Here is a 26079-nt window from a genome sequence, read left to right on the forward strand (position 1 = left end):
TTTACTAAGTTAAGATATGGTTTCTATTTAATATTTGTTGTATATATTATTTATTATGATCACATTTAATATTTTGGGCAATTCATTAATGTTACACATGTCCATCACTGCTTTTTTAATTGTTGTTGATTCCAAACCTTTCTACATATTCAAATCAAGCAGCTCTCAATATTTACATTTTGCACATACTGTATAACTCCTCTCTAAATGTTACACAACATTAATATAACTGTTGACAATACTGAAGTATGGGTACATGATACAAGTAACAACCTGCTCTTTAATGACAAACTCTGGTGAAAATGCAATGTTTACAGACGTCACACGGTAAACGCAGCAGTGTAAAGGACAATTCAGATAAGGTGACCTGACTGACGCTGTCACGGATTGGTCAGGCTCTCACGATCCCCACTCACGAAGATCACCATCACCTGACTTCTAATGAACACACAGCTGCATCACATTCACGAGCACCAGATAAAAGCACAGCACTCCAGTCGCTCATTGTCCGGGCTCGTCTCGACGAAAGCGGACAACTGAGCGACCACTCAGCGTAGTCATCCTCAGCTAAAACAAACGCTTTACTTACCTGTTCTCTTTGTATTCCTCCTAGTCTTCCTGGTCCACCCGAATCGTCCTGTCTTCCAGTCCTTCCAAGTCTGTGTCATCCTCTGTCAGCTGTATCTGGTGTGTGCTGTCCATCCTCGTGTATTCCTGTTACCCAGCCACGGAGGAAAAGACCCCAACATCATTCCTGATCCTCCTGGCTATCCTTCATGTGCTCCTTGTTGTCATTTAATAAACACCCTAACGTTTCCTTACCTCTGTCTCCTGTCCGCTTCATAACAGAAGCCCGGACCAATAACGACGACAACATGAGCACCCCCGATCACTTTCAAGAGCTGGTGGACCAGTTGAAGCGGATTCTACAGCCACCAGCTCCACTTTCCAACGCACCACCAGCACCGAGCACTTCCGCCTCCACAGTTTCTTCTTCGGCCCTTCCTTCCAGTCCCATGGCCCGACCAGCGCCCTACTCAGGCGGAGCGGGGGAGTGCAATGGTTTTCTGTTACAATGTTCCCTCATATTCGAAATGCAACCTTCTCTATATCCCACAGATAAGTCAAAGATCGCCTACATCGTATCACTACTCTCTGGGCCTGCACTTAAATGGGCTGAGACGATCTGGAACCAAGCCGGGCCGGTCATGAATTCCATCACTACCTTCACGGAGTATTTCAAAGAGGTGTTTGGACGTTCTGATGGGGAAGTAGCCGCTGGAGAGCAGCTGTATCATCTAAAGCAAGGTACTCTATCTACACAGGAATATGCTCTCCGGTTTCGCACTCTAGCAGCTGCAAGTGGATGGAATGAGAGATCGTTGTTGACCACGTACCGGCTCGGCTTGGAACCCACTCTCCGAATCCAGCTGGCCACATTAGATGATACTATGGGTCTGGAGAGATTCATCCAACATTCTCTCCGATGTTCCGATCGTCTCCGTTCCTATCAACAGGACACCATCACCCCCTCGTCTGCACTCCTCCAATCGCCTGAGTCAACAGCCTCTCCAGAACCAGAACCCATGATAATAGAGTCTGGAAGACTGACATCAGCGGAACGACAGAGGAGGCTGACCCGGGGTCTGTGTCTATACTGCGGTGTCAGTGGACACACCCGTATGGAGTGTCCCCTTCGTCCCATTCGGACTTCAGTGAGTGTATTCAGTACGAATATTGAACAATGTAAACCACTTACTACCACCGTACAAATAACTACTGCCTCTATTTCTCTCCTTGTCACAGCCCTCATCGACTCCGGGTCAGCAGGGAACTTCATCTCCCAATCCCTCTGTCGTCAACTCCACCTACGTACTGAGGCGTCCTCGCATATATACCAGATACAACCGATAACCCAGTGCACTCGATCTTCGACCCGTATCCATCGACAATGCGAAGACATCCTTCTTCAAGTGGGGTTGTTACATCAAGAGAGGATTCAATTTCTGGTTCTGGAGGGTGCAAATATGGACATCATTCTAGGGCGCCCGTGGCTGGTGAAGCACGATCCCATCATCTCTTGGGGCACAGGAGAGATAAAGAAATGGGGATCTGGATGTACACCTACTTGTTTTCCAAATCTCCCTCTTCAAGGTCGGAACCCCATTTCTTTGTTTACAACATCGGTCGAGAGTCCTCCTGAGAAGCAGTCTATCCACATTCCTAAGGAGTACAGCTCCTTTCATGATGTCTTCTGCCCCAAGAGAGCTTCCCAGCTACCGCCGCATCGGCCATGGGACTGCGCGATCGACCTAGTTCCAGATGCCCAGTTGCCAAGAGGTAGGATCTACCCGCTCTCGCTTCCAGAGAATCAGGCAATGGAAGATTACATAAGGGAGGCTCTGAGTCAGGGGTACATACGTCACTCAAAATCACCAGCCGCCTCAAGCTTCTTCTTTGTGGCCAAGAAGGACGGAGGGCTGCGTCCATGCATCGACTACAGGGTCCTAAATAACGGTACAGTAAAATACCGATATCCCCTTCCTCTGGTACCAGCCGCTTTGGAACAGCTCCGAGAAGCTAAAGTCTTCACTAAATTGGACCTCCGCAGCGCGTATAATCTGATAAGAATACGTGAGGGGGACCAATGGAAGACAGCATTCGTGACCCCTACTGGCCACTATGAATATGAGGTCATGCCTTACGGTCTGGTCAACGCCCCCTCCGTATTCCAAAACTTCATTCATGAAGTCCTCCGGGAGTTTCTTCACCACTTTGTAATAGTGTACATAGATGACATCCTCATTTACTCCCGGAGTGAGGCCGAACATCGCCAACACGTTGCGGAGGTCCTACACACATTGAGAGAACATCACCTCTACCTCAAAGCGGAGAAATGCTCATTCCACCAGAAGTCGATTCATTTCTTGGGATACATCATTGACCAAACCGGTATACGTATGGATGGGAAGAAAATTGAGGCTGTTCTATCCTGGTCAGAACCCACTTCCATTAAGGAGCTCCAGAGGTTTCTTGGGTTTGCTAACTTTTATAGACGGTTTATCAAGGACTACAGCAGGATTACATCACCTCTCACTAATCTCCTCAAGGGTAAACCCAAAGGACTGGAGTGGACCAAAGAAGCAGCCGCAGCCTTCCGCCTTCTTAAGAAGGAGTTCACAAGGGCCCCACTCCTGACTCATCCTGACCCAAATCTTCCTTTCGTGGTGGAAGTGGACGCATCCACCACCGGCGTCGGGGCAGTATTATCCCAACATCATGATACACCGCCCCGACTGCATCCCTGTGCCTATTTCTCTCGGAAGTTGAGCCCGGCGGAGCAGAATTACAGCATAGGAGACAGGGAGCTTCTAGCAATCAAGCTAGCCTTGGAGGAGTGGCGTCACTGGTTGGAGGGAGCCAAACATCCGTTCCAGGTGATCACAGATCACAAAAACCTCCAATATATCAAAGAGGCCAAGAGACTATGTCCACGTCAAGCCAGATGGTCACTTTTCTTCTCACGTTTTGATTTCTCCATTTCCTATCGTCCAGGACCCAAGAATCTAAGAGCAGACGCTCTCTCTCGTTTACACGAGCATCACGATCATGAAGAACTCCCAACGAAGATTCTTCCCGAACACATCTCCATTTGTCCGATCACCTGGAACGCTCCTCCAGTCGTTGCCACTCCGGAAGCCCCTGCTCCGCCGGGATGCCCTCCTCATCGGCAGTTCATACCACCTGAACACCGGGTAGATCTGATCCACTCCTTACATACCTCGCTAGGCACTGGACATCCAGGGATCAACAATACTCTCTCGCTAGTATCCCAACGATTCTGGTGGCCAAACATGGCAAGGGATGTGAGGCAATATGTTCAGGGCTGTAAGGACTGTGCCCAATCCAAGAGCCCACGTCATCTACCCGCTGGAAAGCTCCATCCCTTGCCGATTCCGAACCGTCCCTGGTCACACCTAGGAGTGGACTTTATCACTGACCTCCCCTCGTCAGAAGGTAATACCTGTATTCTAGTCATCGTAGATAGATTCTCAAAGTTTGTCAAACTAATCCCTCTGAAAGGTCTTCCCACAGCCTTTGAAACAGCCGACAATATCTTTAATCAAGTCTTCAGGTCATTTGGTATTCCAGAAGATATTGTGTCGGACAGAGGTCCACAGTTCATCTCACGTCTATGGAAAGCCTTCTTCAAGCTCCTAGGTGTGGCCGTCAGCCTCTCTTCTGGATATCATCCCCAAACCAACGGGCAGACAGAGAGGAAGATTCAGGAGGTGGGACGGTTCCTGAGGACCTTCTGCAGTGGTCACCAGAGCTCCTGGAGCCAGTATTTGGGCTGGGCAGAATATGCCCAAAATTCACTGCGGCAACCCTCCACCGGACTCACGCCATTCCAGTGCGTCCTGGGCTTCCAACCACCGCTCTTTCCCTGGGATGGCGAACCATCTGATGTCCCCGCAGTGGATCACTGGTTCCGGGAGAGCGAGAGAGTCTGGGACGAGGCTCATCAACATCTGCAGAGGGCAGTCCGTCGAAGCAAGGTAACCGCCGATAGAAGAAGGTCTGAAGAACCCAGATACACACCCGGACAAAAGGTGTGGCTATCCACCCGGGACATACGCATGCGACTGCCCTCTCGCAAGTTAAGTCCCCGATTTGTTGGTCCCTTCACCATCGTGGAACAGGTTAACCCCGTCACCTACAAACTACAATTACCCTCTCACTACCGTATTCACCCTACATTCCACGTATCACTCCTGAAACCCTATCACGATCCTGTTCTTCCCTCCACAGAGCCTGACCACGAAGAGGAACCCCCTCCTCCACTGCTCCTAGAAGAAGGAGCCGTCTACGCAGTGAAGGAGATCTTGCGTTCCCGACGTCGTGGTGGCCAGTTGGAGTACCTGGTGGACTGGGAAGGGTACGGCCCCGAAGAAAGGACATGGGTTCCCAGAGCTGATATTCTCGATCCTAGTCTCATGGTGGAGTTTCATGAGAGCCACCCTGAGTTCCCAGCGCCTAGAGGCAGAGGGAGACCACCACGGCGTCGGAGGTGTCGGCCCTCAGGAGCGGGCCCTGGGGAGGGGGGTACTGTCACGGATTGGTCAGGCTCTCACGATCCCCACTCACGAAGATCACCATCACCTGACTTCTAATGAGCACACAGCTGCATCACATTCACGAGCACCAGATAAAAGCACAGCACTCCAGTCGCTCATTGTCCGGGCTCGTCTCGACGAAAGCGGACAACTGAGCGACCACTCAGCGTAGTCATCCTCAGCTAAAACAAACGCTTTACTTACCTGTTCTCTTTGTATTCCTCCTAGTCTTCCTGGTCCACCCGAATCGTCCTGTCTTCCAGTCCTTCCAAGTCTGTGTCATCCTCTGTCAGCTGTATCTGGTGTGTGCTGTCCATCCTCGTGTATTCCTGTTACCCAGCCACGGAGGAAAAGACCCCAACATCATTCCTGATCCTCCTGGCTATCCTTCATGTGCTCCTTGTTGTCATTTAATAAACACCCTAACGTTTCCTTACCTCTGTCTCCTGTCCGCTTCATAACAGACGCACCTGTTAGTTTAGATCTGACTTTAGATCTGTAGTGTACAAGATCCGGAAGAAAAACAAAGCCGCAGTTTAACATCCAGTGTCACTCTCGAGCAGAAAGTACAGAGAGTGCTAAACCTGGCCGCATGTGTTATTTATATTCCTAGAAGTTTGCAAGTAATAGCCCTGCTGCTTTTCTTCCTAGAATTGCTCCATGAGCTCGGAGATTTACACCGAAAGCATTTTGCTCACTCGTTTCCTTGATGGACACAAGCGGGCAAATAAACATTTGATTCCTGGGCCGTCTCATATATTATTCTTCACCAACAAGAAGCCACAAATTCTTAGAAGTATCCACACACATAAACACCATTCCCCTAGATTTAATGAAGTGCACGGTGTGTCAGTTCTATTGGGTTTTCTTTAAGGCTACACCAGCAGATCTGCTCAGAGCATGTCATTTTGTTTGTGCAACAAGTAAGATCATATTATTATATTACAATGTTTACAGTTAAAAAAACTTGATTTAAAGGCATACACTACCTGACACAAGTCTTGTCGCCTATCCAAGTTTTAGGAACAACAAACAATAACTTGACTTCTAGTTGATCATTTGGCATCAGAAGTAGCTGTTACGAAAGGCAAAGGCCTCTAGATTCTGCTTATTTTACCAAAGTAAATGATCATGTCTCAATTTTGAATTATTCAATTAGGACAGTAAGGTCTGACTTTGCTTAGACAAAAGTCTTGTCACTTAACAGAAAAAAATGTATAGTATAGAATATAAAGTCATGATGCAGTGGAAAAAGCATTCAAATTGTGTATGACTCCCATGAGCTTTGGAGGACTGCATCCATACATCTCTGCAATGACTCAAATAACATATTAATAAAGTCATCTGGGATGGCAAAGAAAGCATTTTTGCAGGACCCCCAGAGTTCATCAAGATTCTTTGGATTCATCTTCAATGCCTCCTCCTGTCTTACACCTAGACATGCTCAATAATGTTCATATCTGGTGACTGGGCTGGCCAATCCACATTGACCTTCTTTGCTTTCAGGAGCTTTGATGTGGAGAAATTTGCCCTCTCTTGTGGTTTGTAATGTATCGGGCAGCACAAATGTCTTGATACCTCAGGCTGTTGATGCTGCCATCCACTCTGTAGATCTCTTGCACGCCCCCATTCTGAATGCAACCACAAACCATGATTTTTCCTTAACCAAACTTGACAAATTTCTATGAGGTACATGTGGGTTCCAATAGGTCTTCAGCAGCATCTGTGATGACTGGGATGCAGTTCAACAGATGATTCATCAAAAAAATCTACCTTCTGCCTTTTTTCCGAATGATCAACTAGAAGTCAAGTTATTATTTGTTGCTCTTACAACTGGGATCAGCGACAAGACTTTTGTCAGGAAGTGTAGTTCACCCAAAAACAAAAATTCACTCACAATCCTGAAGTGGTTCCAAACTTACAAAGATGATATTATGATGAATGCTAAAGACTGGTAACCACTAAAATCCATGAAAGTCAATAGTGGATTTAGACATTCTTCAAAATATCTTTTTTAGGGTATTAGTGTGTTTTCGACAATCAGACAAGTGGTGTAGTAAATGATGACAGAGTTTTTCTACTACTGTTAAAAGGATAGTTCCCCCCAAAATGGAAATGCACTCACTATTTATTCCCCCTCAAGTGGTTCCAACCTTTTTTGAGTTTCTTTGTTCTGTTGAACACAAAAGAAGAAATTTTAAGCAATGCTGAAAACCTGTAACCATTGACCTCCATTGTAGGAAAAACAAATACTATGAAAGTCAATGGTTACAGGTTTTCAGCAATTTTCAAAATATCTTCTTTTGTGTTAAACAGAACCCATAAAGGTTTGAATCAAGTAAAGGATGAGTAAATGGTTAGAGATTTTCATTTTTGGGTGAACTATCTCTTTAACGCACCCACACCAACGCACAACATTGTTCTGTTTCGTTATTAGTCTATTTTTATACTTTCTACATTGCAAACATTAAAAACATTTTTTAAATGTAAGTTTCCTATATTTTCTGATTCAAGGGTGTTTTGTTTATACTTTTATATTGTATAATGGGACCTTGATCTCTACACTGCAATACCAACTGATGTCGAAAACTTTAATAAAGTGACTTTTAATTGAAATTTGATGCTATTTGAAGGAATAATGTCAACCCTCTGGTGATTTCAAAGACAACACAACACAAACAATTAAGCAATACACAAAAACACTTCATTAAAATGTATTATATACACATAGACATCACCTTTTTGAAAAGGACACTAAATTGTAAAAAAAAAAATCTTATAATTAGCAGTTTCTCGTATTTTGTGATTCATGTTTTTGATTTTTCCTCATTTATTTATGCTTTTGAATATGGTTTTGAATATGATCTTGATCTTTCTTCCAACAACTTTTAACCTTGAAAAGTTTAAAGTGAGATACTGTCTGGGTTGGTGTTGTATATTAGTGTAGAAAAACCTTGTAATAAACTTCCAGTACATTTACTGTTATTTTACAGACTTATTTCTTTATATATTATTTCCCCATTATATTATTTCAAACATCTAAAATGTCAATAAAAGTCTACAGTTGAATTTTCAACACCAAAAGTCGACAGAGAAAATACCAAGATTCCATAATCCAGTTCACAACTGTAAATAAATGCAAGACACTTGTAAATCACACGGAAACTGTTTATTAACAAATATTTTTACAGTGTATATTGTTTAACTGCAAGTTAACAATGCATATATACTGTCCACCCTATGCACAACACCTGAACTTTTCTGTTTTTGGCTAATGTATAATGTGCACATTTTGTAAAGCTGCTTTGAACAATAATTGTTTTAAAAACACTGTACAAACAAACTTGAATTGAATTGAATATCAAAAGTTATTGGAACAATGTCACATAATGTGATTCTAAAACATGAAGTAGCTGAAAACTCTTTTTCATTCATTCATTTTCCTTCAGCTTAATCTCTATATTCATCAGTGGTTGCCAAAGCGGAATGAACCACCAACTTATCCGGCATATGTTTTACACAGCAGATGCCCTTCCAGCTGCAACCCAGTACTAGGAAACATCCATACACACAGGTATGAGCAAAAATACATTGAAATGTATTTTAAAATAAAATACAAAATACCTCAGTTGTACAAGTATCAAAATAAACAAATACAGCAGCCACAAATGTATCAAATTAAAATACTGTATTTTGTATTTTGAAAATACTACAAAATACTTTTACATGGGAGCATCTTCGCAAAAAAAATCTTCGCAAATCAATACTGGATCAATCTCTTCACTATTAAACTAATTTAGTAAAGTAAACAATGATTAATATCAAACAGCTTTTCTCTGAGCAAGTTTAAGTCAGCTTCTCTGCACCTCTTCACCTCTGCTGTAAGAATAAAAAAATGTACGTTTTATTCACAAAACTTTCTCTTTGATTTTACTATAGATTTTATACAAATTTCATACAGAAAATCCTGTCTTGAAGATGATTTCTTTAATCACTATAAAAAAACATTTAATGCAGATGATGAGTTGGAATAAAGTACTAAAGGTTTTGATTGTGAAAATTTCCACCATCTCTTAAAAGTCTTATTTTTTAATATTATTGCAATTGAAATCTTCAATACTCAAAACTTCCAGTTTTAGTTATTTCCATAAATCATATTTTTTGCAATTATACTCTTCAAAAAACAATATAAAACACAAGATCTCAAAAAATTGGGAGTTTTTGATCAGTAGACTGGAGTATTATTAAATATTTTTGTCTCATAATGATTAACGATGTCAAAGTTTGGTATTAACTATAAAGAGCACCTGCAGATCACCTGGCATTTGAAACAGCCAATTTATTTCTATTTAGGTATTGCCACTGTAGGACTTTTTTACATTGTTGTTGTCCTATTTTCCTGTCTGAATTTGACCTGCTCCAGAATCTACTCCTGCTATTTGTCTGTTACTTTTATATGTGATACATAATTTCCATCCATACTCAAAGCATTGATCACCGTCTTCAATATAAATCAGTTTTCTGTTCTGATGTCAAGCCTTGGCTAATAACTGAAAAAGCACCAATCAAAGGCTACATTTGTATGATGTCATCATGTAGACTTCTTACAAAGTATCTCACACCTGAAACTTGTCTATAGCACTTGTTCACTGCTGCTCTTATAGTTGTGTAAATTGCTTCCTTGTTCTCATTTGTAAGTCGCTTTGGATAAAAGCGTCTGCTAAATGACTAAATGTAAATCTTACAGTATTTTCAAAATACAAAAATACAAGACACTAAAGTTTTTTGATACAAAATATTCAGCCATTTTCATAAACCCTATCAAATACAAATGACTAAATACTATTTTGTATTTAAAGTGTACGTATTTGAAATACATGTTTCATAAATGCCCATCGTAGCATACACACTCACATTCACACACATACACTAAGGCCAATTTAATTATTTCAATTCACCTATAGCACATGTCTTTGGACTGACGGAGAAACCAGAGCACCCGGAGGAAACCCATACGAACACGTGGAGAACATGCAAACTCCACACAGAAATGCCAACTGACCCAGCCAGGACTCGAACCAGCAGCCTTCTTGCTGTGAGGTGACAGTGCTAACCACTGAGCCACAGTGTCGCCCCAACTCTTTTTAAATAAACTGAAATTGTTTTGTATTGTTCATTAGCTAAAAAACTAATCTGAAAGTGATTGTAGTGATATTGTTTGCCAGTGACTCTGAAATCAGTGATTTCTAGTCTTTATATTTATGATTTTAAAATACTTATTATCGGTATAGTTGATGCTAACGCTGTAAATATTTAATTGATGTTCTTCAGGCAATTTAAATCCTATACAGCTAATTTAACCATCCTCAGATTGTTGACACGATCTCAGCTTACCTGCTAATTTGAAAAATTCTAAGACAGCCTTTCTGGCACTTTATTATATACAATTAAAACAGGAAAAGGCTGATCTCCATAGCCAGAGAAACTGCTTCAAAATAGTCCCTGTAAAATACAGGGTGTTAACTAACGTTTGGCCTTCGTTATATGTGTGGATGTGTATGTGCTAGAGAAAGAGAGGGAGAGAGAGAGAGAGAGAGAGTAAGAATGAATGTGTTTGCAATTCGTTTTAGCCACACTCAGCAAACCAGACTGGGAAGCAGCACTTTTTCACAATTACTCACACACACACACACACTTACAAAACTGGCCAGTCCCCTCATCATCATTTAGTGAGTGCAGTCAGTGCTTCGGGGCCTTACCTGATCCTGTTACTTTCTGTCAGTGTTAAAGACGTGTGTGTTATCTTCTGCACGCACACAACATACAACAGTTTGCTTGAGCGTCAGGACAAAACCTTTAAAAGTATCTCTGAAATGCAAAGAACAACTGCTGGTGATATCTGAAAGGATAATCTGAAGATAAAGCTAGTGCACACAAGTAGAAGTGTACAATCCTCACAAAGAGCTTTCCTGTATTGGCAAATAGATGGAAAACAGGCTGTATTGTCAATTATAACTATTTCGGAAAGGAAAAAGGCATAATAAATGTAAAAGGTATTCACAATAGCAGCTAAAAGGATTAATTAAACACTTTTAAAATATAAATAAAGCTTCTATAAAAAGTTTAACGTCTATAAAAAGTTTTTATGCTTTGATAGAGTGGTGTGATGTGTTTAAAACACACTAATCAGAGTAACATACTCTCTCAGAAATAAAGGTAAGAGAGCTGTCACTGGGGTGGTTCCTTTATAAAAGCTACACATTTGTACCTAAAGGGTCTCTATAAATACCTCAAGGGTACATATCAGTACCTAAAAGTACAAAAGTGTACCTCTTAAAATGTTTAGGTACAAATATAAGCTTTTGAGGTATCAATATGGACCCTTTAAGTACAAATGTGTATCTTTTGAAAAGGTACCACCCCAGTGACAGCTCTTGTACCTTTATTCAGAGAGTGTACAATACTGTGTTTATAATGATCTTACATCAATTTTAAAGGTATTCTTTTGCCCTTTTGTTTTAATTTAAACACAAATATATGTGTAGATAAATATTTAATAATGATAAAAACAACAACAGCAATATATTATTCAAATATATTATGAATTAACAAAATAATTTATAAAAAAAAATATTCAATAACATTCATTCATTTTCTTTTCAGCTTAGTCCCTTTATAAATCTGGGGTTGCCACAGTGGAATGAACCGCCAACTTATCCAGAATAAGTTTTACACAGTGGATGCCCTTCCAGCTGCAACCCTTCACTGGGAAACATCCATACGCACTCAGTCACACACATACAATTTTTAGCTTACCCAATTCATCTATACCACAAGTCTTTGGACTGTGGGGGAAACCAGAGCTCCTGGAGCAAACCCACGCCAACATGGGGAGAACATGCAAACTCCAGCGACCCTCTTGCTGTGAGATGATCATTCTTCCCACTGCGCCACCATAACTTTTATTATTATCTTAAATAAAACTGCATATATTAATTTGAATGATATATTTATTATTACTAATAGTAATAGTAAAATGATGTTATTTGATTTGCATGTTCTCCCAATGTTCTCCCCATGTCCGTGTGGGTTTCCTCCGGGTGCTCAGGTTTTCCCCACAGTCCACAAACATGCACTATAGGTAATTTGAACAAACTAAATTGGCCGTAGTGTATGTGTGTGAATGCAAGAGTATATGGGTGTTTCCCAGTGTTGGGCTGAGGCTGGAAGGGCATCTGCTGCGTAAAACATATGCTGGATAAGTTGGTGGTTCATTCTGCTGTGGTGACCTGATTAGTAAAGGGACTATATCAAAAAGAAAATGAATGAATGAATTAATAAACCTTTATAAATAATGTAATATATAAATTATATTTTCAATAACATTTAATACAGTGTTTCTCAACCACGTTCCTGGAGGACCACCAGCACTGCATGTTTTGGATGTCTCCTTTGTCTGCCACACCCATTACAGGTCTTTCAGTCTCTGCTAATGAGCTGATGATCTGAATCAGGTGTGTTTGGTTAAGGAGATGGAAAATGTATAGAGCTAGTGGTCCTCCAGGAACGTGGTTGAGAAACACTAAAATATGACTACCACTAGTAATAATATATAATAATGATAACAATAACAACAATACAAATTATTATTTTTATTATAAACAAAATACATGTTTAAATAAGTGTTCATTGTTTTAAAATATATTCTTTGACGGTTTAAATACATTCACCCCTCATTTCTCCTCAATCCTCCGCCGACAGCGCTTTGTGCTCTCCTCCTCCTCCTCCTCCTCGAGCATCAGATGCAGTACCGCAACCCGCCGCTGAAGCACCACACCGCTCTGCCGTTTACCTCCCGTGAAGTGAACGTGACTCCGCGTCCAGCAGAGCGTTGGAATCCCGTCCGTGTTTTGCGCGGAGCTGACGGCTGCTCTCCGGCTGGTGGCTGCTCTTCGCTCGGCTGTTGTCCTGATATCACTCCGCTAGCATGGAGGAGGGGAGCGCTTGATTATTGTGATGGTGGCAGCTGCCGTACACACTGGCGACTGTAGGATTTCCTCTCCAGCCATCGGGACTTTAACGAACTGCACACCTTGTACGCGCTCGGGGAGGCTTTCGCCGGCCAAACTAATGAAATGCAAGTTCACGAAACAACTCCGGAGCCTGTTCGCAGCAGACGGCAAAACTTTTTTCAGAAGGACAACACAATAAAACGACGGGCTCGCAGCAGCGGTGCTTGTGCGTGATGGTTGCGAGTAACATCCGGATGTTTGATGGAGCTCCAGTAGCGGCGAGAGAGTAGCAGCCCCGGTCGCCTCCGCGGTCCCGCACTGTTGTCTATTGAATGGTTGACACGGCGATCCTCCCGGAGGAGGGATTTACGCTCGTTTGAACGCTTCTTTCCTCACTATTTCACTGTATCTGGCTCCCTGGCGAAGCGGACTTCTGCCCCGCTTTGGAGAGGGGAGAGAGAGAGAGTCAGGGGGGCTTGACAAAGTTCTTCCCGAATCACAGATGATGGGGGATTTTGCCAGCCCCGCTGCCGTACCGACCGGCGGCGGCATTTGCATTAATAACAGTAACGTGAACTTAAACTCTGGCATTAATGCAGCCAACAGCGGCAGCACCGGCGGCGGTGGTAACATACCGAAGCACAGCACGGTGGTGGAGCGGCTCCGGCAGCGGATCGAGGGCTGTCGGCGGCACCACGTCAACTGCGAGAGCCGATACCAGCAGGCGCACGCCGAGCAGCTGGAGCTGGACCGCCGGGAGACCGTGAGCCTCTACCAGCGGAGTTTAGAGCAGCGGGCCAAGAAATCCAACAACAGCAAACAGCAAAGCAAGCAACAAGAGCCCGACTCCAGCGCGAGCGCCGAGCAGAGGAACAGCACCCTGATCGCGGTGAGTTCAGCTCTCTCCATGCGCTGCCAGACTCCTCTCCTTCTGTATGTGTGTGTGTGTGTTTGGACATGAACAGTGTTTGTTTGGGTCGCAGACTCGCTGTGATTAAACTTTAGCTCGGCGTCTGTGCCTTTTACACTTTAGTAACTACAATCAAAGCATAATTTGATTTACAAACCATTTGTGAAAGTGTTTCGCGCGACTATGGAGGCGTTTAGCTACTTTTCTGTGCAGCCTTGTTTAAAGTTATGTAGTAGTTGATGATGTCATTTGATCTCCTCCTACTTACTATTTGCAGTTCAGCCGTGTTTCATGTTTAGGAAACATTATTGGAGTTGAAAATCAGAATCAGCTCGCTAACTACACTGCGCGAATGTGTATTTACGTGTATTGTTTTGCTGAGAAGCGCGACGATACACATGGCGAATCGTGCCAGTTTCAGTTTCCTTTTAGGCGCGCTGTTTGAAAAGATGCTAATGTTTTGTGTTTATTTCACATCCCTCTCTTTCTCTCTTCCTGCTAGTTGGGCCTGTGTATGGGTTGCAGTGTAACTGTTCGGTGCGATAATATTTGATAAAAGAAAAAAGGAAGGAAACGAATGCACGTTTTATCTGCATGCTAAGATCAAGATGCCACCACAGAAGTTACAGCATTGAAATCAGTCGCTTGAATCTCAACCCACTGCAGGAGAGCTTCGTGTCGCTGTCTTTTGTGTCAGTCCTCTTTGAAATGCTAAGTGTCTGCGATTTCTGAGGGTGACATCGGTAGTTTTTAAAGCGTTAATGGCCGGTGTCGTCGACCCCCCTCTGTGCGGTGTGGATGTTACTGTAAGCCGGTTTATAACCAACAAACGCTTCACATCGAAGGTATTGCGATTTAAAGAGACCGCAGCCTTTCTGTTTCTCCGTGTTTTCTCCACATAAGCGCCGTGCTGCAGCTAGGTGGCTGTATCAAGTCGAGTTAGGGTCTTATGTGTGTGTCTGGGTTCAGACCCCACACAATGGATGTGTGTCAAATCCTAGCGAGCCGCCTATGTAGGCTGCATTTTTTTGTGAGGAAATATTTCCTCGCTTTCTAAGTACATGCAGTTATGTTCAGCAGGCTTACGTGGACAAATAGCAATCTCACTCCATAGTGTTAATTGTTTTAAATGACACCCAAGCCAACACCTCAGATGTTAGCTTTGACTTTCAGATTTTTGAACTGTCACTATGGAAAATACGCATTTTAGTGGCCTATTGGAAGATAAAATAGCGTTTGTTTGTTACATTTTAAAGATGAATGTGTTAGCTAAGCTAATCTTGTAGCCTTTGTCATGACAGTAGGGTTTGAAACCAGTCTCAGTGTTGACATTTTATCTTAACCCTGTGAGATAAGGGAAGACCTTGCAGTCTTGAGGTTCTGGACTCTGGTAGCGTCTCTCTTATAGGCCTTGTTTACCCAATGTATTAAAATATGATCGAATCAGAAGTGCACAGTTCAGACACTTTATTTATGACATATATCTACTTTTTTTGTCTGATTTGTTCAAGCAAAGGACTCTTGGTGTTGTCACTTTATGCATCATTCACTACATCACTACATTCTGTAACAGGGTTGTTTTAGCATTATTTATTTATTTTGATTAGTTTGGCATATTATAGCTTTTATTTGCATGACGGTTTAATTTGAGCAAATTTTTCTTTTCAACAAGCTTATTTTTGTTCATTTTAAAATATATTACATTTTAAAACCCATTAATTATGTGTGAAAAAGTATCATCATATAACTTAATATACAAAATATATATTTAAGTGTCTTACAATTTCCATCATATATTTTTCTAAATTACTTTCTACAGAACAAAAATAAAACAAACATGGGACATGTTTTATAAAAGCTCAGCACTTTCAAACTTTCAAATCTGTATTTTTTCATCCATTTATAACAAATAATCATAAATTTATTTAATAACACATGTAGCCTACAGAAGACTACTACCTTTGACTGTTATATAAAACAGATTCCTTTCTTGTTGGCTTAGTCTTTACAGACCACTGAGATTCTTTTTCTGCACGTCTTGATTTTAGTGCAGACTCACCAATTTGGTCCCAAGTTGCACTTCTAAAACTTCACAATATTTTTCCTCTAGTGTTTTTAATGCATATGTATGCACATTTTATCAGTTGACGTCTTGTCCAGCAGTCGTGCATGTGTGTTTTCCAGCTAAAGCAGTGCTTGTGGTATCACATTGTTTTGCAGCGTCTGGGACCAGTGCCCAAGATCTAAATTTAACTCCTGAGTTGGCAGGGTTACACGAGGTTTGTGACGTCAGACACTCCAAGAGCATAGTTACCACTGTGTAACTTTCTTGTTTTCTGCGTGTGTTTGTGAGGAGGGCCACAAGAACTGGTAGCGCAGGTACAACTGTGTGCAGTGCGTCTCACTGCGCCTGCCTGCGTGTGTGCATTTCAGCAGTCAGGACAACCACAGCCATTTATAAAAATCATTTATTTGCCTGCAGGAGTTGTTTATGTCAAGAATGTTGGATACTTGAACATTTTGCAGGGATTTTTTTTCTTGTTTTTGCAAAAAGTGTATTATTTATTAGTTTTTTCTATTTTAATATTGTTATTATTATTATTATTATTATTATTATTATTATTATTAAACCAATAAATAATCTGCCTTAAAGTAATTATATTTTGGAATAATTTTCCACAAAAATAGGTACTATTACTCTGACATGAAACCATTGGTAATTGGGTAGAAAGTAGTAGTACTCTTGTGTGTTTGTCTGTAGGGTGTGTTTCTTTCTTATTATAGATGTAACTGTTTTGTAATTATTTGTTTTACATTTACTTTACAATTCTCTAAATTGATGTTGTGTTAAACTTGTATGCTGTGGTTTTTGCTCTGTAAATGACAATAACAGAAATACTTTGACCTTGAGGTGTCATTTCTCAAACATCCTCCATGAACTTGGTCCATATCACTCGCAAATTAGTTTTCAACATTCTTTATAATTTTTTAAATGAACATTAGCTAGAAGCAAATTTTGCATAAAGCTAATATATGCCTTCAGAAGACATGCAGACGCAACTTGTTTTGGTCTTTTTCAAAGCTCGACAGCTTCTGTTCACCATTAACTATCAACCAATGACAAAAAGAGCTTCTTTTTAAAACAAGTTTAAATTTACTTTTATTCTCCACAGAAACATGGCATCACATGAGTTGAGAGTCACTAAATAATGACAGGGTGTTTGGACTAAACATTCATTGCTAATAGCTTTCCGCATTTACAGTTTGTTCCATGGGTGCTAAAGCGAAACTAACCAAAGATGAGCTCTAGATAGGGAAGTAATGTTACTGGAGTCAGTTACTAATATATAATCTTCAGCTTTATTCTGTCAGAATGTGGAGTAAATATGTACAGCCTCCAGCTAAACATCACAATTTAAAGTTGTCTGCATCTTAATAACTTTCAGATACAACCGTTTAGTGCTTTCAGTATTACTTTTTGTATTATTTATTCACCATTATAGTATTTAATCATATTTTACACTTTGTTTTTAGTCATTTATTATTAGAGTTGCTTACATATTCTGTTACTTAATTGGCAGTGATCCCTGAACTTGAAACTGTACTGATATGATAACATGTACTGTATACATGGAATTTCAAAGTTATTTATTTGTTGACTAGATGCTGCAGCCACACAAAAGAACAACAGTATGGATTCCGTCAAAGCACAGAGATGTTATGCTGAGAGACAATGCTGAATGAACACAACCTCAATGCAATGTGTCAAAAACATACACGTTCAATCCAAATGTGTAATGTCACAGTTGTTATCATCTCAACTTTACGCATTTAAAGTGTTTAAATTGTTCTCTGATACCTACGTAGAAGCTATGTGGCTTTAGTTAAGAATGAAAAATCTTCTGAAATGGCTTTTACATGCCTATTTGTTATTAGGAATTGCTCATAGACCAAAATGCTATGCTTTGACCTTATTAGGAAGGGTTATGAAAATTAACGAGCTCTGCTCAGATAACCCTGCAAAATAAGCATGCTTCAGTTGTCACAAAATATTTTAACAAACTAAGTATTCATGACTTGTCAAATGACAATCATTTCAATTGAAGTGTTAGAGATCGTGTTAGCTAGGACTAATGGAGAAACCGGAATATTAATGATCACAAGTGTTACATCACAGTCGGTGTTAAGTTCTGATTCATATATTTTTCTGTGGTCTTTTGCTCAAATGAGATTTACATAAGGAGGAGGAAACTGGTTTTCGAGGCTCATTCCATGTACTGAACTAATTATAACTCGATAAACCGATATTTCCATACTATGGGATCTTTAAAGCTGATGCGGAAAAAAATAAGGCAAATATGCATGCGTCTAATTTCAGATAAACTTCAATTCAGCAATTCACTAATTTACTAAGTAATTCATAAAGTAATTCTGTAATTTACTTAGTTTAGCTAGTGTTACTCATTTTTTTTTTGTATTGAGCTTTGTCATTTTGTTGTTGTTTACAAATATTCATTGGTCTTTTAAGCTAAATTAGTTGCCAAGTTGTGATTTTTCATCTAATATTTGGACTTTATTTCATTTCAGCATGACTGAAATATCACAAACCATAAAATCCACTACCGGTCAACCTTTAGTTTGAGTTATTTTGCTTTGTGCTTTTGTCATTTAATCGTTGAAAAGAATGAAATATATATACATCTGCTTCAATCTGGTTTTTCTACGGCTGTTACTGGTACTATGACCTCTCTTAATCACACTTCTCACTCTCCGCTGTGTTATCGTGCCGCACAAACGTTCATGCTGGTATGCATGTACACATGTTACATTGGAATGTAGGACAAGGTGTATGTCAACACTGCAGCACATAGTCCATGCACTTAAATCAATATCGCTGTAAGTGTGATTTTTCTTGTCACCATCCCTTTTACACACGCCAAATATTTCACTAGACACAATATTCTATGGCTGTCTTTGGGTGTTTTTAATATTGAGGCTTATTGGATGCGTATTCTGTTGTATATTCTCACACACACATACACCCTGCTGATGGTTGTGCATATGTCCACACTCTCGCTTGATGTCAGGAAACCCACCACTTTTCTCAGAGAGAACTGAAACAAAGTCCGTCTCAGCATCAGCATGAGAAAAGACCTGTTTGCACTCACACATAATTGTCCTGTGAAATTAACCAATTGCTGGGCATTATCAGGCAATATAGCTTAAACCTTTTGGAATTCTGAAATAAGGACAAAAACTTAACATCTGTACGCTACACAGCAGTTTTCAGTTTAAATGAAATCTAGACGCATTAAAACAGCCAAACGTTGTTGATGTTGTTGTTGTTATTATGCTTTCACCTCAAAACACCTACCACAGTTTTTGATTTGCAGACTAATAGATGTGTGCATGTTTGCGTCACATAATTATCTCTATATGCAGGTTTTCAGACAGTAAACATGAATGGTTCATGCAGTATATAGTGTTGCACTGGTGTTTTCTGACAGTAGGTTTGTTTTTAGTTGTAGTCACTCAAATTATGTTTGCAGTTTGTTTAAACTTGTATGCAATAAGCTTAAACAACACAGTATTTTCCAGTATTTTTGGGAAAACTTAATTGTTTTATGTTCAATTCACTTAAATTTGAAAAAAAAAAAAAAAACTTATAAGTTGACTTAATTCCTTTTATGTTGTCCCAACACAAATTGATTGTGTGGAACCCAGTATTTCTTACAGTGTAGTAGGGCTGCACGATATTGGAAAAGTTTAACATTGCGATGATTGATTATTTTGAAAAAACTACATTTTTATTTATATTTGGGAAGAATTTAGAATTTTAGATTGATTGGGATGATTAAGGGAATGCATAAAGTATAATAAACAATTTACAAGTATAGATATATTCAATAAAAATAAAGGTACTAATTAAATCATGTTTTATTGTTTTCCAAGGAGTCTAACAGTATTCAAGTATACAGGAATTCAGGGATTCTCAACCTTTTTCACTTCAGGGCCCACTTCTTTTTCCAATTCATTTTTGAAGGCCCACCTGTCTTGACATTTTCTCTACAATGTTTGTTTGAAATACTCATTTAAACCTTTATATTTATTAACAAATATATTATAATATATATATAATACATTTGTTGTGCCTTCCGTTATTTTCTGTTATCAGCATTTTATAAAAAATATTATTTTATTTAAATTTTTATATATATATATATATATATATATATATATATATATATATATATATATATATATATATATATATATATATATATATATATATATATAATTTTATCATCATTATTATTTTTTTTAAGAAATACACCAATTCAAAGAGAACCACAGGTAGATTGCAAAAGACCAGCTTCTGCTTTAAACTGGACTGGCTGAATATCTACTATTAAATATCTACAATTCAAAAATGTACAGTAAAACACTCTTAATCTGTTGAGATGTGTCAATTTGATGGCGGGTGAGTTGATGCAACTGGATACTATTGGGAGATCGCTGACAGGAACAGTGAACAGCTCCGCCAGAGCGCATCTGAAGCTCATATGCACGTTTATTTTACATTCTATGGCAAAAACACCATAGAGCCTCGATAGACCCTCCTGTATGGGCGCGCGTCCATTATAAAACACTCACAGGACATTAATTTGGACAACTACATGGATATATTAAATAGTTTACAGACATATACACAGAGAGGCTTTCACTTCACGCATAGTTTGTGAATGAACAGACTTGCATGTACTAGTTGAAGATGTGATCATGAGGCTGTTTTTGCGCCGAATTTGAAGTAATCAATCAGAACAGGAGAAAGTGCATTACTTTTATCATTTTAATATAGCATATTAATAAAATAATAAATTATAGTATAATATTTAAAAAAAAAAGCACGGCCCACCTGCAGGATCGCGGAGGCCAACTGGTTGAGAATTCAATGAGTTCAATAAATTAATTGCAAACTATAAAAAACAAGTTACAAATGGTAACATTTGTTATGCCTGAATGCTTTTGAACTCCTCACACAGTCACAAGCCTCACTTGCAAAATTATCAATTATAATCCAGACTCAATATTGCATATACTCGCGATGTGACTGTTGCAACTGATCATATTGCAATATCGATGCTAAAGCCGTATGTTGTGCAGCTTTACAGTGTAGTCTAAAATGTAGTTTACCTAAAATGCAGAGAATGGGTTGTTGATTAAACTACGACAAACTATTTGTCAGTAAAATCAACATTGTAAATGCACTTGTGATGTGAAAGGTTCTGGTATACTTGCTTAATGTAAGAATATAGCTAAATAAAATGCAAAATGTAAACCATTGTACTTTCAAGATCGCAATATTCTCACTATTCTTTTTATCATGTTTCTGTGTGTATCCCTGTAACATTGTGCTCATACACATTCTGGAAAAGTTTTAACATAAACAACGATATGAAATAAAACAATAAAGCATAATATGAAAAATAGACCTTTTAATTTGTCTATATGCGATGGTACATTATTTTTAAATGCAGCATTAACTTTTTAACACCACTTATGACACATTTCCTTTCTGAATGTCGCAGTATGTACGACTACCAATGCAAAAAATCATGGCCCATTTAACATTCATTCATTAATTTTCCTTCAGCTTTGTTTTGTATTCATCAGGGGTTGCCACAGTGGAATAAACCGCCAACTTATCTAGCATGTTTTACACAGTGGATGCCCTTCCAGCTGCAACCCAGTACTGGGTAACATCCATACACATTTATTCACACACATACACTATGGTCGATTTAGTTTATTCATTTCACCATAGCGCATGTCTTTGGACTGTGGGGGAAACCCACACCAACTCGGGGAGAACATGCAAACTCCAGCGACCTACTTGCTGTGAGACGACAGTGCTAACCACTGTGCTGCCCCCATTTAACATGTTTAGGAGAAAATGAACACTGGACATTTTGTTTTTAAACTGTCATGAAACATGCCACGGTAACCGTTTGAAACCCCTTTGAAACCTCCCTAGAATGTTTTTCAGGAGACTGAAAGTGTATTTTATAAACTTTTGCAATTGAGGAAAAAAAAATATCTTGAAGCATGTCTTGCGAACTTGTTATCTAAAAAAGGAGCAGCAAAACATTCCGAGAGCAACATATTAAACGTTTTATAAGCATATTTTTCATCAAGTCTGTCATGGAATTTCTTACATTATTTTTATTCATTCTTAGACTGCCAAGCTTTTTTATTTTGAAACAATTCCTTCTGTTCACATCCATATAATCACCTTTTAAACTTGTATGTACTGTGAAGTGACCCAGTGAACTGCTCGTTCTTCACTGTAGCACTAGGTGATTTCATGCCTTGTTGTGGTTTGCGCGGCATCGCTACAGCACCACAGCCAAAAGCCGGAATATATGCATCTATAAGGAAGAAAGTCAAACCTCTACAGACTCTAAAGGTTTCCTAACTTTCAACAAAGGCTGTTTAAAGCATGCATCATTTATTTTGCCCAAAGCACAATCAATATGTTTTGAAAGAGCCATGCAGGTTTTCCCTCCTTTTTTTTTTTTTTGGTCAATGCTGGCCTGAATGAATTCTTTTTTGGCATTTGTGTGATAGTTTTTACACTGCTCCTGACTTACTGTGTATTCAGAAGTCAACAGGTGTCATGCTTTCATGACTTACTAAGCAGAATAGCCTCTGAATAGTGTTGTTATTTGGGAAGAAAAGCTTTGGTGGGAAAATGCCACGAACATTTTTTTTGTCCATTTTACATCGATTTTTCTCTTTGAAGCTGTTTGTTTAGGCTTTATCTAATTTGGAGAGCTCACACTTAACCCAGGTTTTGTCATTTGCACTTAGATATTGAAAAGTAAAGCCAATAGAGCAGTAAGATCAGAAATTCAGTTTTGTATCACAACGAAACAAGGCGTTGGATAAATGAGCAATGAGATGCTACAGATTCAGAAAGTAAAGATATTGCTAACACATGATGAAGGATGTTTGTTTGAAATTGTTTAAAATGTAGTATTTATGTGCCTATAAACAAATATTTTGTGAAATCAAAAAAATTAAATGTAGCTTTATAGTAGGGCTGCACGATATGGGTAAAAACGGACATTGTCGTAGGTTTTAATGCGATACACTGCAAAAAATGCTGAGTTGTCTTATTTCTAGTCTAAAAATAATTAAGATTCTTAAATCAAGAAGCATTTTCTACTCAAGCAAAAAACATAATCTTGTTTTTAGATATAATATATCAAATTGAAGTGAGTTTTACCTTAAAATGTGCTAAATACTCTGCTGGTCGGGTAAGCAAAGTAACCTGGTTTTCGCTTTGAATTAAAGTTATTTTGCTTGCTCCACTTGCAAATTATTAAGGAAAAGCTCACTTCATTTTGACTTATTTCTTAAAATAAGACTATTTTTGACTCATCTAGAAAATTCTTCTTGATTTAGGAATGTTTAAATATTTGGAGTAGAAATAAGACAAAAACTCTAAGTAAGAAAAGCATTTTTAGCAGGGTATGAATATAATTTCACAAGATGACTATATTTGGAAAGAATTCTTAATTTGACATTGGGATGATTTTGCAGGAGAATGCGTCTGCAAAAAAATAAAATCAAAACAAAATAAAGCACAGATTAAAAAGAAAACAAAGGTAAAAAATTTATAATCAGCACTTTGTTTTTCAGTAGAATCTAACAGTATTGAATTACAAATATAATATATTGAATAGGGCTGCGCGATTTGGGAAAATATCTAATTGTGAGATTTAATTTTGTAAACTTCAGCTAAATAATCTGTATTGTAGCTTTTTACTGCTAAAATGCAGTGAGTGTTAGTTAAAAAAGGAACTGAAAAGACATTAACTTAAATGTATTCAAATTTGTTTTAAATATTCAGAAATTAAACACTGATTTTTCTCTAGAGCACACAGTAAACACAAATAAAATGACTACCTTTCTGTAAACAAGTTCAACTCAAATTAGGGAGCTAGTGTAGTTTAGAAAAACACAAAAAATACAGAACACTCAGCAAACTAACATGGTTGAACCAACTCTGAAATTGATACTAGATTGAGTGTCACTGGCAATACTTTAAATTGACTTTTTAGCAAGACACTCCTCATGGTGCTTTTTAGGTGCTGGTTGTTGTATTTGCTGTGGCAACAAGTCTTCTAAATTACCTGTTTTTGTTCATTGTTTGTGACTTTGAAACCAAAATATTCCCATATTCCCGATGTCCTGTTTTCTTTGATATTAATATGTTTATTGATGCTTCTGAATTGGCAAGTGCCATCATCCCACTCAACTGGGGTCTGTTTGTTTTTTTTTGTGGGCATTCCGCATAGTTTGGTTGTGCAATTCTGATTGGGTCGAACGAAATTGCGCTCACTCAATTGGCTAGTAAAACTATTACATGCATTTGCTCTGGGTGGGCGAAATTAAATAATTCATCTATTTCATATAGCAGCCTCTTGCGATATACTAATCAAAACTTTTCAAATATCGATTGTGATTCGATTTAATCGCACAGCCCTAATATAGAATAACCCAATCTAAAACAAATACTGTATAGTCTTCATTGTGTAGATGGTCAAACAAAGTTAATCTTGTTAAAGCAGCAAACTTCATAATTTCTTCTGCCCGCATGGTTTAAATTTGCTTGAAATCGCACATGCCTTAAAATTACATCCAAATAAATATCTTTTACACTATTAGAGTTCAACTTTGCAATGACACCACAAATTGGGTATTCTGAACTCTGCTTTCTGGTTATCGATGCTGAAATAATATGTTGTTTAGCCATCTGAAAAAAGGTGCTGCAAAATGTATTGAAAGCAACGTTTTTCAAGTTTTATAAGCAGTTTAAGAGTCTAGAATATCTAGAATTATCTGTGTTCATTTTTAGATTACCAAATGCAAAAACAATGCAATCATTGCATAAATAAACAATGAAATGCTACAAAGTTAGAAAATAAAGAAATAACTATAAAGAAATAAAATTTTGAAATTGAGTTTCTACATGCATATAAGCAATTTGTGCTCCATTGTGTTTTGTTTTATTTAATCCTGCTAATCTGACAGCCGTTACAACAGCAGCACTGATTCATCATTTTATAAACACTTAATAAACACAATCAAACAAATTGGTGATGTTCATTACTTCATAATATCATTAACAAACATATGTAATCTTTAACGGATCAGTAGTTCTGTGAATGTGAAATCGTTTCCTATTGGTTTAAAAGTCATTGCGAGGCTTTCTAGAAGGATTTTGACAGAGTTCATGAACGCGCCCTTACATTCTTCACAATCGCAACACACTGGTGTTTGATCGGTGTTAATATTCGACTTACTTCCATTACTTCTTCATATTGTGACTTCTGTACAGTGCAATGACAGCACCCACTTGTGCGTTTGCTAAAAGATGAGAATTGGCAGTTAAGATCCGATCATGTCAATTCGCATCTCTGTGAAAAGGGGGTCCACGCTGAAGTGTTAATACATGTGTGTGTAATGCAAGTTGAGAGAGAGATGAGTGCATGCTACACTCTTAAACCCATTTAGATTTTAGAGCATTTTAAGTTCATTTTGGCTATTGGATTACATGGTTTTAACATAAGCCAAAAAACTAAAATGGATAGTTTACCCAAAATTTATAAAGTCATTATTTATTTGCGGTCCAGACCTATATGAGTTTCTTCTAAATGTTAAAGGAGAACATTTTGAAGATTATAGATAATCAAACCAGTTGCTGTTCCCCATTGATTTCCATGGTATATTTCTTTTTCCACACCATTAAAGTCAGTCTTGAACTTTTATTTATTTTTTTTCAGAAGGTTTGGGAATAACTTGAGGGTGAGTAAATGATGACTTAATTTTTAATCTCAGCTGAAACTATTCTTTAACGTGACTCATATTTGTTCTTTGTACATAAATTAAAGTGGGTGAAACTTCTGATTATAGTACTAGTGAGTTCAATGCACTTTTAAAACACAGTAACCTAGTTTATAATTCAGTCCAA

The 26079-nt window shown here is 38.7% G+C and overlaps 1 protein-coding gene across 1 annotated transcript in view; it reads left to right on the plus strand.

The window, feature by feature from the left end:
• Positions 1-13036: 13036 nt before the first annotated feature.
• The window catches only part of maml3 (mastermind-like transcriptional coactivator 3), a 183478-nt gene continuing 170435 nt past the window's right edge, over positions 13037-26079 (plus strand). The window contains exon 1 of the mRNA XM_056457115.1: positions 13037-14018. Coding sequence (XP_056313090.1) covers positions 13632-14018 — 387 coding nt within the window. The 5' untranslated portion in view covers positions 13037-13631. The remainder of the gene's footprint in view (positions 14019-26079) is intronic.

The sequence above is a fragment of the Danio aesculapii genome, chromosome 1 (genome assembly GCF_903798145.1).
Source record: "Danio aesculapii chromosome 1, fDanAes4.1, whole genome shotgun sequence".
Classification (NCBI taxonomy): Eukaryota; Metazoa; Chordata; class Actinopteri; order Cypriniformes; family Danionidae; genus Danio; species Danio aesculapii.